Source organism: Poeciliopsis prolifica, unplaced genomic scaffold (assembly GCF_027474105.1).
Source record: "Poeciliopsis prolifica strain line A6 unplaced genomic scaffold, Auburn_PproV2 SCAFFOLD010, whole genome shotgun sequence".
Classification (NCBI taxonomy): domain Eukaryota; kingdom Metazoa; phylum Chordata; class Actinopteri; order Cyprinodontiformes; family Poeciliidae; genus Poeciliopsis; species Poeciliopsis prolifica.
In genome coordinates this window covers 6,563,078-6,579,561 of record NW_026562385.1, presented here as the reverse complement: position 1 = coordinate 6,579,561, position 16,484 = coordinate 6,563,078, and the positions used below count along the sequence as shown (strand labels likewise).

The following is a 16,484-nucleotide window of genomic DNA, read 5'->3' as shown; positions in this document are numbered from 1 at the left end:
AAAACGCAGATGTGTTTCCCCCGCTTTTATTCACCTGCTTATAAAACTGAATAAGTTGCTTTTTTATATGTATACATAGTTTGGAATAATTTACACATAAGGTGAATTAAGTCAGTTTTGAATACACATGTACATCTGTACAATGTTACCGTTATTATAATATATTTTTTTTATAATAACTTGCTATAATCTAAACCACAGAAAACATATAGGAAGATCTGAGGCCCCAGGAGGCTCGTGACCTGAAGGCTGCCCATCACACTGACCATTTGTACACAACACGTTTGCTGAAGAGCAGCAAGAGGTGCTGTTGTCAAGCTGTAATCGATGCTCATTGGGCACATGAAACGTTTTGAGACATTGGCATTTTTCATTGTGGAATATCCACCACTTTCACTGACTTTTGTTTCATTACACTGCTAGAGAGGAGGAAATCATATTTAGTTTTCTCCTAAAACGGAACACTTTCATGGTGTAACATCACTGTGACGTGAACTTTTTCATTTCTCAAAAATTTTCACCTGAAAGTCACAGATCTCTGGCTTTTTGTGAGTGGAAAAGGCTGGAAGTCTTTTCTAAACCAGACGTAACAAAAGTTTCTTGTATTTAACAATACATCCAGCTGCAATGTGAGCAGCCTGCAAGCACAAACTCAAAGATTGCAAACAGCGTGCAAAGAATTGATGTAGAATAAATAAAAGCATGAATTACAATATCAAATTCTTGAAATGATGATGGAGATGGTGACTTTTCAAAGAAGCTTGAGGTGGAACAAAAATGAGCTTTGTCATTTGTTTGAATCTGTTTTCACATTTAAGGGCCCTGGGAGAATTTGATTTGTTTCTGCACATTGTGGTGCAGAAACACTTTCATTTTTGAGCACAACGCCACTGTACACGTAGAAACTTGTGTGATCTTACCAGGTAAAATCAAAGCTAAACTAAAGTTGCTGTCTTACTGTCACATTATTATTTTTTATTTCAAAAGCAAACCCATTCAGAAGAGAAGCACTCAAATCATCCTGATCTGACAGAAAAACACAAAACTATTGCTGCTGGTTGTCTTTTTTCAGAGAAAGACTTCTCAGCAGAACAATTCCTTGTAAAAAAGATGAAATCACCAGTTTACTAATGTTACATTCATTTTCCTAACAAGGCTACAAGAAAAAAAACAAACAAAAAAGCAAACGAAATCACTCAATATGGAAGAAAAATGATGGAGTTCCCCTGCAATCTGTATTTCTGAAACAAATGCATGAATATGTCTAATTATGCAAATGAGTCTGCAGAAAACAGGAGATGAAACAATAGAAAGGAAAATGTTTTTTTTTTGTTTTTATAAACTGGCTGGACAAACAATCTAGAAAGGCTGGATAAGAAAAAAATACAGACTGACCAATAAGACAAAAGTGAAAGCTCCAGCAACATGCACTGAAAACAGAAAAGCCACAGAAGAAATGAGAGACAGAAGGTTCAAATATCTCAATATTTGTCGACACCAATAAGATTTCACATTTTCCTCATAACCAAAAACATTTGACAAAAAAAGAAAAACACTCAAAGCCCAGCAAACCACTAAAATCCTGTGTCGAAACACAGAAAGACTGGAAAAAAACAAGCACATTTCTCACAGTTACTGTTCTGCAACAATGTTGGGTTATTTCATGTTGTTGATGATGAAATAATTTCCCCAGATGATAACGTATCGTTCTGCTGAGCTAAGAGCGTTACAGTCGTTCCTCTGGAACGCACGTCAACTTCATATAGACAGCAAAAAGTCCAGATCTCATTTCAACAGAAAATGTCTAATACTGAAAAAAGTGTTTTGTGTGATTTGTCAACAATTAGACAAAAATATATTTAAGATTTAAAGTTACTTTCACAACCACTAAGACATTCGGGTCACTACAATTTCAAGTCTTTGTTAACCAGATGCCAGAGACAGAGCTGGAATGTTGCTGCTGCACACTACTGATCAGCTGGCTGAAAGGATGCTACCACACTGTATGGCCTAGAGGAAAAATAAATTCAGCTGTTTGTTGCTCTTTTAAACAACAAAATGGGAAATTGTAGAATGAGCATGTATTCTTGAACACTACAGATAAAGGTAATGGGTGGTAATAAGGTATTTCTAATATGTCTGTGTATTTTAATAAAATAACAATAAATACAAATCACAAATGTAATCACAACTGTAATAGTCAACAGTATTTAGAATACATTGTTTTAATAATAATAATACAAATAATATTTTGAATTATTTCAGCAGTAGTAGGAATAACTCCTGCTCTAGGGTGAGGGGAATCCTCCCTGAAGCAAAAGGTGAGTAAACCCCAAACTTTCAAAGTAAAGTTTGATCTTTTTTCCTGCCAAGATGTTAAAATGTGCAGCTTCATTCTTTCAGCCTCTCTAGTCTGAAAACACTGATTAGAAAAGTCAAAACGGTTAAATCCCTGTGCAGTTTCACACAGACACACTAAAACCACTGTCATATGCAGACATGCAAACATCTCAGTTTCTCAAAATATAGTTAATGCCTTATTTATCTAAAAACAGACTCCTCGTTCCCGACTGGTGGCTTGATTGACCACCAGCTCAGTTATGACTCCCACATGAAGTTATGAAGGTCAAAAGAAGTTGCATCTTTCTCTTCAGTCAGTTTAAATGTGGTTCAAAAAGTGGAGTAGGGAACCACAAGGAGGAGTTGGATTTCTTTCTTAAATACTTAAAATGTTTTTGGCTTATTGACACTAATGTTTGAATAAAGATATAAAACATATAATTATTCAGACAGAAAAATATATACTGTAATGGACTGTTCTCACTTTAGTCTGTACTGCTCTCTCCTTTTCTCATCACAGTCCAAAATTTGATCAGCTTGAATATCCCCCCTCACACTCCAGTATCTGCCTCCTCCTCTTCTTCCCCGTCCTCCTCCTCCTGCTGTGGAAGGAGCTGGTACTGCTCGTTGCCCACCGGCAGGAAGGAAGTCCTGGGACGAACCCCGTCTTCCTCACAGGGGGCCGGATGTGAGTTGGAGTCCAGCTGATCGGTGGAGTTGCACTTGGTGTACAGCTCGCGGTGCACCTCGGGGCCGGGGCCCTGCAGGGGGGGGACGTCGAGGGCGGAGCGGTTTTTCAGCGTGGAGTGGATGTAACCGATGGGCACAGGCAGGCTGGCGAACACGATGAGCATGACGATCATAGCCAGGGCCCAGCCTGGGTACTCCAGAGTCGTCTCAGAGGCCTGCAAAGACAAACGTTGTTACACAAGAGGACGAAGAAGAGAGCACTAAAAAAAAAGTTTGTGAAGCTCTACATTTATTGAACAGTTCATTTTAATCTTTCAAAAAAAATTTAAAAGTTGATTTATTAATAATTCAAAAAGTAGAATCCCTCTATACATTTACTACAGAAAGAGTGACATATTTGAAGTGCTTATTCCTTTTATTTCTCATACCTTATGAAGAATACAACATTCAGTTTTTCAGGAAATTAGACAACAGTCGTTCAAGACAGAGATGTTATGTTATAGTCTCAACACAATAACAGCAAGAACAGTCGAGTTGGCAGTTGTTGAGCAGAAAGTTACGAACAAGCTCCAATAGGAGGGTAAGTTACATGAGGCTACATATTAATGGAGCAGAAGAAAAAAAGTGTGGAAGATTTAAGAGAGATTCTACAGTGCAGACAAGCTGAAGGACGCTATTACGCAACCTGGGTTTCCATTACACCTCAGCAGTGCCATAGGCTGATTTTCTACATGCTATTTTCTACCCACCCAAGCAAGTATTGACTGAAATTGCTGTAGATGTGTTTGACATAGAAGTTCATAGAAGACATAGAAGACTCTGTCTTTTGCAATCTGCTTTTTTTAGAACTTTGTAATTTTCAACTTTATCTGAATCCAGTGTTCATATTAGAAATATAACATAAATAAAATCTGTCAGCTATCTCTCTGTATGTACTGAATTTAGACAATATATTGAGTTTGTTTCAAAAAACAAATGAACAGTATTATGTTTAATTCCGATGCATTTATATCCAAATAATGCAGCTCTAACACATTTTCCATGAAGTGATGTAACGAATGGTCTGGGGAAACATCTGTTCCCAGGTCTAAATCTGACTGACCTGGGTTTCACTTTTACATAGGTCAGGTCAAAGGTCACAATCCCACCATGAGCTAAACTCAAAGGGGCATGCAGAGAAAGCCTTCAATAACGTCTCTTGACTACTGATACGTTTCTCATTTCTTTATATTTTGAATAGAACTTGACTGACATATAAAATATAACTTTAGCCTTAAATATTTTTGTAATTTGTCTGACTGAAAAGGCAAGTCTTACTGCGGTCTGATTCCAGGCAGTGTACGTGGGTCCCTTGAAAACCATTCGCAGTAAACTGGCAGCAAGGAGACCAACCATTGCCAGCAGACACACGTATTTCCACAGATATTTGTACACCACTGGAGGGCGCCACTTGAGCATGAGTTCAATATCATCCAGGAAACTGCAGAGATAGAAAACATTTCACAAAGATGCTATTTTTTGCTCAAGTGAGGCAAAAATGGTCATAAAAAAGTTAGGCAAAGATTTTATTTTTGTATTTTTGCAAGCAATTTCTGTCTCTTACCGATCTGTGCCGTAAACCCATGCCACACTGATTGTTTCGAAAATCACAACAATAACAAGAGGTAGTGTTGCAGAGTAGTCGTCAAACATCGTCACAAAATAATTGCCAGATCGCTGGGTGAACAATAATCCAATTATGAATCCCAAAGCACAGCTGAACACTGATAAACAGGAAAAAGACACAATAAGACAGCTATTTCAGCATGGCGAAAAATATTTAATACAATATTTATTCACTTATATTGTTTATATGTACTGCTGTTGAAAATACACAATCATTCAACCTTTTTAGATTTTGTCACATTACAGCCACAAAGCTCAACATAAATTATTTCATAGATTAAATTTAAAACACAAAGTGCATAAAGTGTAACGTGGTAGAAATGCAATGTATATGTGATAACTTTCCACATATAAAAATCTGAAAAGTCCAGAGTGCATTTGTTTTTAACCTCCTTTACTCTCAATTGCCCCAAATATATATGATGATGATGTCACAGAAAAGTAACGTACCTGGTCATAATGAAGCTGAACACTTTGAATGCAACCATACTAAACACTGTCTAAAACAGAGAAACTATGCACCAATAAGACACAAGACTTGAAAATGTATTCTCCATCTAAAAATATATATATAATCTTATTTTTTTACTTTACAATCAAAAGTGTAAAAGTCCAATAAAATACAAATCAAGTATGTGGTTATAATGGCATAAAATGTGGAAAAGTTCAACTGGAACCTCATACATTTTGCTGGAAAGGCCTGTATTTTTAAATAATGTTCAACAATTCATTATAATCCCACAGTGCACACTGAGTTTTTTGAGGATGTGTTGTAGTACCGGTGAGAAGGGTCCGATGGCGGCCCAGGAGTTTAAAGTTGTCCATGAGAGGCGTGAGGATTCCCTGCATGGTCCCGAACATGGTGCTCAGGCCCAGGTTGAGGAGCATCAGGAAAAACAGCGTGGACCAGAAGGGGCTGGCCGGGAAGAGGGCCATGACTTCAGTGAACGCTATGAATGCCAGGCCCGTCCCCTCAACGCCCTGCGCACACACAAAGAAGAGACTGCAGAGAGACTGAAACTGTACACATTATACTGAATATTCCTCCTGCAGCTCTTTGTTTGACTCTCGATTATTTACACAACATAAACACTGGAAGATAGCAGGATGTCCTCTGTCTCTATAAAAGCATATCGTATAATATTTGTCTGAGTAACACAAGCCTCCTGCAAGCAGCATGTTCTTATGGCTCCTATTTCTCATCCAAGGGAACAATAGTTTTTTTTCTATCTTTACTGTTTTAACTCAATGCACATTTATGTGTTTCTATTATTACATCTGATCTACATCAAGCCAAGATAGGAAAACTGTACGAATCACCGACTGCTAAGAGTTACTTTATGTACACACATTTACCTACCAACTAGTGTATTTCATATGTTATTTTAAGTGAATTCTTTATAAAATCGGGTATATAAGACGTTTAATATACATGTTGTAACAGCATTCATGATTTCAGAAGACAAAACCTCAGTTAAGTGTGCCATGGTTCACTTTATGCAGCAATTTTATTTCCCGATTTTGATTTGTTCATCCATAAGGTTTTTTTTAATGAATAAAAAAAGTATTAAATTAAAATTATTCAAATTTTAATTAGAATAATTAAAATTATTCTAATTTTAATTTTCCGATCCCCATACTTATGGATTTGTTCATCCATCAGTATATATTTTTTAATTTAATGATATAATAAATGTTATTGTTACCGTTTTGGTAAATGGGTGAATTTGTACTTCTAAAAATGCTTAACGAAACTGGAAAGGTTTTTGTGTTTTGCCTGATTTCATTTTTCACTAATTATTTTATACTATATGTTTATATTTATATAATAAGGTCAAACTACATAACACAACAATTGACACCAAGTTCCTCTGTCTTTTTTTATTGTCATCACTTATATGGAGAAATTTTCAAGGCAGTATATTTATTATTTGTTCATGATATGCTGAGTTGAGTTTATTCATTCTGAGTGTTACCTTGTTCATCTCCTCCTCCAAATTGCAGTCAGTGAACTGAGGACCCAGAGTGGAGCCGTGCTCATGGTACCACTGTCTGTATTCAGGTAAAGACACAGAACTCGGATCCGTAACGTTGAACCAAGGCCACCAGTCCTGGCTGGATCCATTAGAGGACATGAGATTTAGCACACCAAGATTTCTGGAAGACGTTGAGATAAAGGAACAAATGTTACGAAGGCGGTTTTTATGAGAAGATAATAAAATTCTGACAGTGAGATTGAAACATTACCCCCTAGGTATACATACTCAGCAACACAATGGAGGGCGATGGTTTTGGCCCGGAAACCCAGCACCACAAAAACCACCAGTGAGGCCAGTACGGATGTCATAAAGTTGATGCTGGAGACCATCAGGGTATCCCTGTGGCAGTTGTTGTGGACTGGATTGTAGGAGGAATATGCGATGACAGAGCCATAGCCCAGACCCAATGCAAAAAACACCTGTGTAGCTGCCTGGCGCCACACCTGTACGTTCCCCCAAATCTCAAGCTGCAAAATATTACAGATCTCATAAAAAAAAAACGTCCCTATTAGGGTTTTTAATACAGATTTTCTAGAACTAAACATATCTGGCCTTCTTACTTTGGGATAAAACATATATGTGATTCCATCTATGGCTCCATCCAATAACATCCCTCTGATGAGGAAAATGAAGAGCACCAGATAGGGAAAAACTGAGGAAAAGTACATCACCTAAGGTGAGAAGAAAGATAGAAAGATTTATTTCCAAGAACATAATTTTTCTCTCAAAGCATCCAAATTTATCCACACTTAGTGATGATGTAAGGATTGTTGAGGTTGGTATTCTCTCACCCTTGCAGAGGACTTGATGCCCTTGATCATAGCCAGCGACACGATCGCCCAAGCAGCCAGCAAGCATCCCGTCATGATGGGGTTAAACTCTCCAGATTCCTCTATCGAATTGGTGATGTGCAGCGCTTTCCTGAACCAGAAATACTGCGTTGGAGAGCTACTCGCACATTCCTTTACTGTTCATTGAAGACAGACAACAGTTTAGGTGCTTACATGACATGTTTGACTAAACTTCTCTGTTATGCTCGTACCTGTTTCATTGGTGCCTCCATCAATGGGGCACTGTTCCCATGGCAGAGGATACTGGAAGGAATTTCCCAGGTAGAAAAGACTCCATGCAATGATGACGTTATAGTAAAGAGCTACATAAAAACAAACCTGAGGAAGAAGAAAAATGGTTTATATTATGACTGTTAGGAATGAAGTGGTCCTAAAAGGACTTTTCATTATTTTCAAACAAAAGTTAATTAAAAATCTTTCTTTAGACTTTGTTGTTTTAGTAACTCAATAGCAGATGCATCTATGGGAATGCTCTATTATGAATGTTTAAGTGCTGTAGCAATCATTCAGGTGCAACATAAGAGGTGAAGCAATGTTTCAAATCAACTTAGTATGGACTGCTATGGATAGATTTTCTGATTTGGCCCTTTTTTTATAATTACCCATTTACCACACTTTGAAGGCATACATTGCACCAAAGTCACTACTGTTAGTCACAAAGACATGAGAGAGCCTCATTCCTGCAGTAAAGGAAGCAAAAAAAAATATCTTATACTATTTTTGGCTGCAAACAAATGAACTGAAACTAGTCTGAAATATGTACAAACCCTGTGATCAATGAGTCAAATCAAAAAGAATAAATGCATTTCACTGAGCTGCTGTGCTGCTGGACATTGTCCCAGTGAGGTTCTGTCCTCCTTGCTGGTAGAAAGTGAATGGCTTTATGTTTCCAGCGCTGGGTGGGGGGTCATGTGTCTCTAAAGGCTGTTCTCCCTGGAGCCAGACACTCCTGGAGTGATGTTTGAAAAGGTCAGCGACAAGAACAAATAGACGGATAAGTGGGAAAGTTTTGCACCATGTGTTTACGAGTCTATGAACTGAACTAATGACTGACTTTGGTGTTAAGATCAATGGAGCAGAGAATTAGTTGTTTCATTTAAATCCGTTCAAAACAAAGCGCTTCCTGCAGAAAAATACCAATGTTTTACATATACATTCATTGGTTAGCTAGAACAAACCTTTTTTAATTGGGGTCTTTTTTTATTAATTAGGATTAGGATGTTTAATTTAAAAATAAACATAGAAAAAAAATACTCAAAGTTGTTTAAAAAAGTGCAACTTAATTTCAACAGATTTTTCTTAAAGATGTACAAATCCCTAGAAATTCCTCTGTGTCTTATATATCAGTTGATAAAATTTACAAAGATATTCTAAAATGTAGTCAAATAAAATGAACCAACTGCCTAAAAGTGATTATTAAAGACATTTTTAGTCAAAACGCTGCGACTTCAAACCTTTTTTGCTGCCAGTGAGAGCAGCCTTCAGAGACACATGACCCCCCTTAAAATAGAAAGTGCTGATGAAGTCATGAACTGGTGTTGATGGCTACTGGTTGATGTTGCCATCAACCAGTTTCTAACACCAGTCTGAGTAAAGCAGACCCATTGTGACATGTTTGATGGTTTTCTTAAAACATCTGAGGTAAAACCATAAAATCTAAATGAGATCAACTTTCTGGTTTTGGTTTTGATCAGAACTTTCCATTCCTTGACTCCCAGTCTGTCCTTGGTGGACTTATTGGTATGTTAGGGGTCATGGTTCTCCGGTGGAATCCAGGTCTTCTTCATATTTTAACAGATAGCTTCCCATTTTCCTCAATATTTGATACACATTATGGAGGTAACCAGGTCTTGCTGCAGCAAAGCATCCCAAACTATGACACTTCCACCTAAATGCTTACACGTAATTGTTTCCAAATCCACATATTCCAAATTAAATAGGGGAACCTTAAAGTCAGGTGAAATTGTATGTCTTTGTTAAGACACATAGCAAATGCAATTTACTGGATTGAAAATGAGATAGAAAGCAAAGAAAAAGAATTGATTTCTATAAAAAACAATAACTCCTTTGACATACTATGTATTCTCTTTGGGCTGTGAGGTAGCCTTGTCTTGTCTCCATAGGAAAGTGTTACACAACAGTCTGACAGCAAAAAAGCTACAGCGATCTGCTCTGCTCTCAAGTTACAGCATGAAATGAAATCACCACCATCTCTAAGTATATACACACTACCTCCACTGATCAAAAGAGAGTTAGTTCAAAGACCTTGGGACAAAAGAAACACCACAGGCTAATCAGCAGAAGACACAGGATATACAGTTTATTTAATCAGACCGAACTCGGTCTGATTCCTTTAAATATTATTATCACCGATCAATAATCTTTCAACTAACACATGCAAACAGCGAGTACAGTAAACAGGATTTTCTAGCTTCCACGTGACTTTTACATGCCTCAACCTAAAGGAGCAACACTCACCACACAGCTGGAGTAGCCGATCCCCACCAGCTTCGGAGAGATGTGCTTCCATACGCCAATGCTTCCCTGTCGAATACTTTGGCCAGCTGCCAGCTCCATGAAAAACAGGGGGACTCCCACAATCAGTAAAAGAAAAACATACAAAAGCATAAAGGCCCCTGGAAGAATTGAAAGAAAAAAGATGAAATGACTGTTTCCTTTTTATTTAACAACAAGATTAAATGTTTAAATGTCTTAAAGGTTTTCTATGTTTAACTCCAGAGTACTTTCTTTATTGAAAGGTCGTTACCTCCTCCATTTTGGTGGCAAAGGTACGGAAACCTCCAGACGTTCCCCAAGCCCACGCTGAAGCCCACCTGAGCCAACACATACTGGATTTTAGAATCCCAGGCCGGTCGATCGTCATCATTTGGCTCTGTTGGGTCAGGAGTGGTTGCAAGCTGGACCTCAGACTGGCTCTCTCCCAGCCAGGTTCTCTCCTCACTGGAACCCAGAGCAGGCTTCTCCATCTAATCAAAAACAAAGGAAGCAGAGTGATAAATCTAAAGGATATCAATCCAGTTCAGGTCAAATACATGTATTGGGTTTCCAGACGAAGAAGTTGAAAAAGCCTTGAAAAAACTTAGTCATTTCTTGCAGTAGCATCAACTCACATTGAAAAATGAAGAAGAATCCACTCTTTAAGTTGTGGACATTCATTCATCCGGTATTTTCACAGGTGCATCCCTAACCAGTGATGTTAGGGATGCATTTATCTGTCCAGGTAGGACAGATAAATGCTGATTTTCTCAAGTCAAGAAGTAGTTGCAGAAAAATGCTTCCTATCTAAACCGTCATATATTTACAATTAGAGCAACAACTGCCAAAACTGGACAAGGATCCAAATTTGAATTGAAGCCCAGTATTTTTACTCAATTAAAGGTGGGGCTGTTAAAAAAATTGAGAATTTTCCACAGCGATCAAAGAATATGATAAACTGGGATGAGCTAAATGAAAGATGACCATCATTTAATTTTCAATAACATAACATTTAAGCCATGTGTTACACATTAAGAGCCTCTTATTAATCTGTTCTGACAAACCGGCACCTTTAACCTTTGATATTTAATTTTTTGTCAGCTGTGTTCCTTCACTTAATGTTGATGTCCAAAAATTTTGTAAAGATCTCCAAGGTTATTCAGAAATGAATCAGATCCATCCACTGTAAAGAAATACATCATCAGTAGATGTGCCAACTGGTCCAAACCTGATCAACCTGGTAAATTTAGCTCAAGATAACATCGATGGCTGTAGGTGTCAAAGTCCGCGACCCTAAACATACACCTCATATTTGACTTGTGTGAGAAACGTGCCAAGAAAAAGTTTGAAACCTCCAAATACAATATTGGAGCTTTTCAGTGAACTTATAGAGGAGGTGGTTCTGAAACTCTGCATTCCTGGAAAGCTCAGTTTAAGGTACAGCTACTAGAGGCAGCAAAAACAAAACAGAGAGAAGAAACATTTTAACCTTGAAGAATGAAAGACTGAAATGCTTTTGATTAAGAGCTGCTTTTACAAAGACTTTTTAGCAGCGTATATGTAGGGCTGCATGGTGTTTATGTACAATAAAACGTCTCTATGGTTTATCAACTTAATGTGAAAGAATTGAAACATCTAATTTCACTCAGTCAGATTTTCTCTGACACAACATGTATCACAAGGTTCATGCACCACATGACTGATGACAAACATCTACTTTTGAATTATCGTTTTATATTCTGTACACTGAGATGCCTCTTTGCCAAGAATCTTTCAAAGAATAGATTTTATCTCAAGGGACTTTATAAATTTTTTAAAAATTAATTAAATATCAATCTTAAAAGCCAAATATTAAGTTTGCACAGTGCAGGCTGGTTTCACTTTGGGGGCAAAAGTTATTGTAAAATCTATTTCAGTCCAAATAGACGGGAAATCTGACACAAATCAAGCTCCTCTGCCTTATCTTATGGTTCTGCTGTTATCTGAGCAAATTCACTGCTCTATTAGGAACAGCCAATGACAATCAAGGGGAGGGCTTTAGCGCTGTAAATCACTCTCATGTATGAGCTGCTCCCAGCCTTCCCCAGTTACAGCTGATTCACCACAACGTACGTTGAATGCTTAGTCTAGTTAGCATGTCCACTGTGGCTAATCGTTTTTCCTGGAACGGTACGTCGTTTCTTCATCATCCAACATTAATACATCATTATGCATGAACAGGAAGGATGCACCGATCCTGGAAGTATTGCAGTTCCAGGTTGATGTGTGGAGTGGATGGAGTGATAAGCCCTGTTCCATCTCCCTCTTCCATGAATCAATTTAATATGCAGCATCTTTATCAGACATTAAACTGATAAGAACAGAGACATTGCCATATTTAGAAATGATCCCTATACACAGTCCAGACAGTTGTTTTACTCTACTGTGCTTAAACACAACAGTCATTGTTGTGTGTGTTTTTTTTTTATCAAACCACACCAATGAAATTTAGTCAAAACTTTAAAAAAGGAGCAAAAAAAAAAACCCTACTACCTAAAATTTAGTAGATTTAAACTACAAACAGGCTCAAACCTCAAAGTCAGCTTTAAAGCCTTATTAAACATAAATAATATCACATGCAGCAGCTCACTTATGAGCGGCTGAATCTCCCTGCTGGACGTCCGCAGCTCCAGTCAGCTCATATGAGCCGGCCTGGTCCAAAACGGATTAACACGACTCAAGCAGGCTTTGGGACTTCTGAGCCAGATGGTTTACAAGCCCCCTTTGTCAGTATCAACGAGTCAGAATGGAAAATTACGAGAGGCGTCTGACCCAGAAAGCCTGTTGAAGAAACACAGCCAGATAGGGCAGGTGTGTTCAGAAATAAATACACACAGGCAGAAGAGAGTGAGACTGTGACAAAAATATGCGTATACGAGTAGAGAGGTGGGGACGGCAGGCTAAGAGCAGCCATTCACTGAGTGGGATCAGGAGGAGAAAGTCTGTTGGGAGGTGTTGGCTTTGCATTGGTTGGGACTGTGGGTGGTGCTGAGGTGCACGAGAAGGCCACGACGTAGGAGAAGCTGGAAAAAAAGTGGAAGAAAAGCTGCGGTTGATTATTATCGAAACTTAAAACTCATAATCCTGGGACCTAAAAATTAGGATTCAAGATGTAATTCTGTACAAATTAGAAGGTTATTGTAGTTCCAATAGTTAGTTACATTTATTAGAGTTAGAGCAAAATAAAACTGAGATAAGGTTTTATTTGAGCTAGGTGTGCACCAATTTATGGTGCCGATTTCTTTAATTTTGGAAGATTGATGATCTTTACATATGAAGCTCATCTTATCCACCGATCGTATCTAGCTTGGCAAATATCTAAGAATCAACCACTATCCTCTTTTGCTCTCTGTGGAGAAAGGTTTGAGTGACAGACCGGCCCCACCAAGTTATAACTGCACTTTTATCAACTCAACAACTTTCCTGCTATATTGTGCAACATTTTAGACGAAAAAAAATTGGTATCGACAAAAATCAGAATCGGCAGGTTAAGATCGGTAATTGATGATCGGCCAGAAGACTGAAATCGGTGCACCCCTAATTTGAACCAGTACTCATGTTTTTATCATTTCATATAGATGTTCAAAAATACAAATTTGTGATTCTGATAGTAAAAATAATTCAGACAAACTGGTAATTGAAAAATATAATAAAGTGTTGAGCTAAGTTAATGCAAATGATGATGATACCTGGTTCAGTTTTAAAACTAAACGACCAGTTCGAACTCAACAAACCTCAAAACCTGCAATCCTATACTGTGACTGTAATGTAAAACAACTAGAGCATATTTCTTTTCTCTTTCCTATAGTTGGCTAACCCTAAATTACACTTTTCCCAAGGGTCTGTTTCCCCCTACACACCCATCCCACGCCCGCAGTCGCACAAGCTTTCACAAAGAGCGCTGGTATATTTCTGTTTCTGCTGAAGTGGGAGCTTTCTGTGGGTTTAGGTAGAAAACAGGTGACCACAACTCTGAGCCTAATCCAACCTGCAGAACTCAAGCAGTAAAAACCTTCCTATCACTAAGAACTGGATTGTTTTGGGACGGTTCTCTTAAGCATCAATACGACAATGACAAGAAAAGCAGCTTTGTGAACATTAGTCTCTATCCTCACGACCCACACTTCCCTAAATTTACACAGTAAATAAACATGAACTTTACAAAGACCTACACTCATAAATAGACCTACACACAAACTAGGTGCTGGGGGTTGTGCCACTTGTGGATCCTCAAGGTTAAGGTCAGCTTAAGATATTCAGATTTTTTGTCTTTTCATGGTAGGAATAGCTGTAGCATGGAAATATCAAGGTCTTCTATAAAGCCCTTGATATGCATCACCTGGAAGAACGCTTCCTAACTTTTGAACGTTTTTATGTTTTGTCATGTTGTGACCTCAAACTTCAATTTATCAACAACCAGGGACTTCTAAAGGCTCTCTTAGCTGGCACTTTCATATTTTTATTTCCCAAAATGGTTTATTTGTGTTGATCTTTAAGGTAAAAATCAAAATAAAATACCTTTACATCTGTAGAGTTAACATGACAAGCTGAAAGGGTTTGTGCAGCATAAGTAATTCTGCCAGGTGCTACTTTTAAGTCAGCCGCCATGAGATCAACGTGCAAATCTGCAATGTCAGCGAAAATTATCTTAGCACACAAAACAAATGTAAAAAAATATCTATTTTACAAGTGCAGAATAAAAACTACATTGTAAACAATATATTGTTGACTGATTGAAGCGTGAGGCACAAACTTTGTATAAGCAATTCCTTGGAAAAAGTTCTTGTATGTGTTAAATCAACAGTGTATACAGCATGTATACTGCATATACATAAGATACTCTTTCCCTGAACATTGCATAACACAGATGTCAATCATGAATGCACACACACACACACACACACACATACCACTCCCACCTATATTTTACATCATTGCTGGTAGAAGATACCTTCGGCTGCTGCACATATAACCATAAATAATAAAAAAAAATTGTATTTAATTAAAAATGATACAAATGAAGTTTTAGTAACATATGTTACCCTGTGAATTTCAGAGTATTCACAATCAAGTCAATATGCAGGGCGTTATGTAAGTAATTTAATTATATTAACCATTAACGGTGCAGTGTATAGACAGAAACAGTGCAAAATAGGCTCTGGATTAACAGAAAACTAAGACACAGCTTGACTTGTCTGCAGCTGCAGACAGCTGCGTTTTTAAACATGGCGAAAAAACATTTTGGCACTTGGGACAGTTTGCATGAAATGCACAGAAACTTTTATCTATAGGGAGGCAACCCGCAGAGTTAAAGCAACTCCTGCAGCTTAACTGATGGAAAAGTTAGATAACTGTAAATTATGAGAGCAACGATGACATTTTGCTTTGGAAAGCTGGGGCCGGGAGTTGTGTGCAGAGAGAGGCAGGACATTAAAGTCGCGTTTGTAGTGAGTGAAGGCAAAAAAACAACGCTGTGTTGTGGACATACCATGTGAGAGAGAGAGAGTGCACGGTCCCCTAGTGGAGTGGAGTTTCCAGGAGTCCCGCTGCTGGTGTTGACTTCTCTGCTCTTCTTCTCACAAAGCTTCCCCCGAGTCTTCTCTGTGTTCTGGCTTCACGCTTTGTCTGGGTAACACGTATAATTTATTGGCTTGGGGGAAAACTTTCCACCGCGCAGCTTTGGGGAATTTCAGAGGCACTTTTGTGAGCTGGAACAAACTGTCGACTCAACCCGTAAGAAGAAGCGGAGGAGCGGCTCCGACAGCTGGGCCAATGAGGAGCCCGTCCCAAAAACGGAGCAGCGGGGCAGGACGACGCTGCAGAGGAGAGACTCCTGCTGCTGCTGCTGCTGCTCAGCTGCATGAATTAAAGGGACCAAGACTCCCTGACAGGCGTGTTGGCATCTTAATAGACGTGTGATTTACATGAATGCATTAAAAATGTTTGATTATAAAATAAATATTTTGAATAAACATAACGAGTATTGCAACTAACAATAAACGGAAGCTACTTTTTTGAGAAAGCATTCCATTTTTAATCCATATTCTTTAATGGGGATTCAAAACCTGTTTGAAAATTTCACGTTTTGCACGATTTTGTGCTCCTGTTGTTTCTAAAACAAACAACACTAGTACTTATAAAACCCCACCCTGCCATTTTTTGACAATAAGTTAGTGGATTAAAAAAAAAATTACATTTTTTAAATTTTGGTATCTGAAAATTTGCCCATTTCAACAACCTCTGGAATGTGACGTCACAAATCAACAGGCATAGCAACCCCAGCAGAACTCAGCCCGCTCCCTGGCAACACAAGCTGAGTTACAGGCATGTTTTCATGTGGGATGTGCTTTACAATGGCTGCTGG

At 38.2% G+C, this 16,484-nt stretch overlaps 1 protein-coding gene and 1 pseudogene across 1 annotated transcript; both read right to left on the bottom strand.

Annotated features, from left to right (window-relative positions):
• Nucleotides 1–25: 25 nt before the first annotated feature.
• Nucleotides 26–15,908, bottom strand: slc6a16a (solute carrier family 6 member 16a). The gene is made up of 12 exons (XM_055035286.1): nucleotides 15,609–15,908; nucleotides 10,353–10,572; nucleotides 10,064–10,221; nucleotides 7,777–7,903; nucleotides 7,526–7,701; nucleotides 7,295–7,405; nucleotides 6,960–7,201; nucleotides 6,672–6,852; nucleotides 5,475–5,676; nucleotides 4,634–4,793; nucleotides 4,348–4,510; nucleotides 26–3,245 (listed from the first exon to the last, which is right to left on the bottom strand). Exons 1-12 carry the CDS (start codon nucleotides 15,609–15,611, stop codon nucleotides 2,892–2,894), a joined length of 2,097 nt encoding a protein of 698 aa, XP_054891261.1. The 5' UTR covers nucleotides 15,612–15,908; the 3' UTR covers nucleotides 26–2,891.
• Nucleotides 12,302–12,482, bottom strand: LOC129363945 (U2 spliceosomal RNA; annotated as a pseudogene).
• Nucleotides 15,909–16,484: the final 576 nt, after the last annotated feature.

Coding starts and splice junctions, on each gene's coding strand:
- slc6a16a (XM_055035286.1), bottom strand. Junction 10,222..10,352: donor TTGCCACCAAAATGGAGGAG/GTAACGACCTTT, acceptor CAATTCTTCCAG/GGGCCTTTATGCTTTTGTAT. Junction 6,853..6,959: donor GCCCTCCATTGTGTTGCTGA/GTATGTATACCT, acceptor AACGTCTTCCAG/AAATCTTGGTGTGCTAAATC.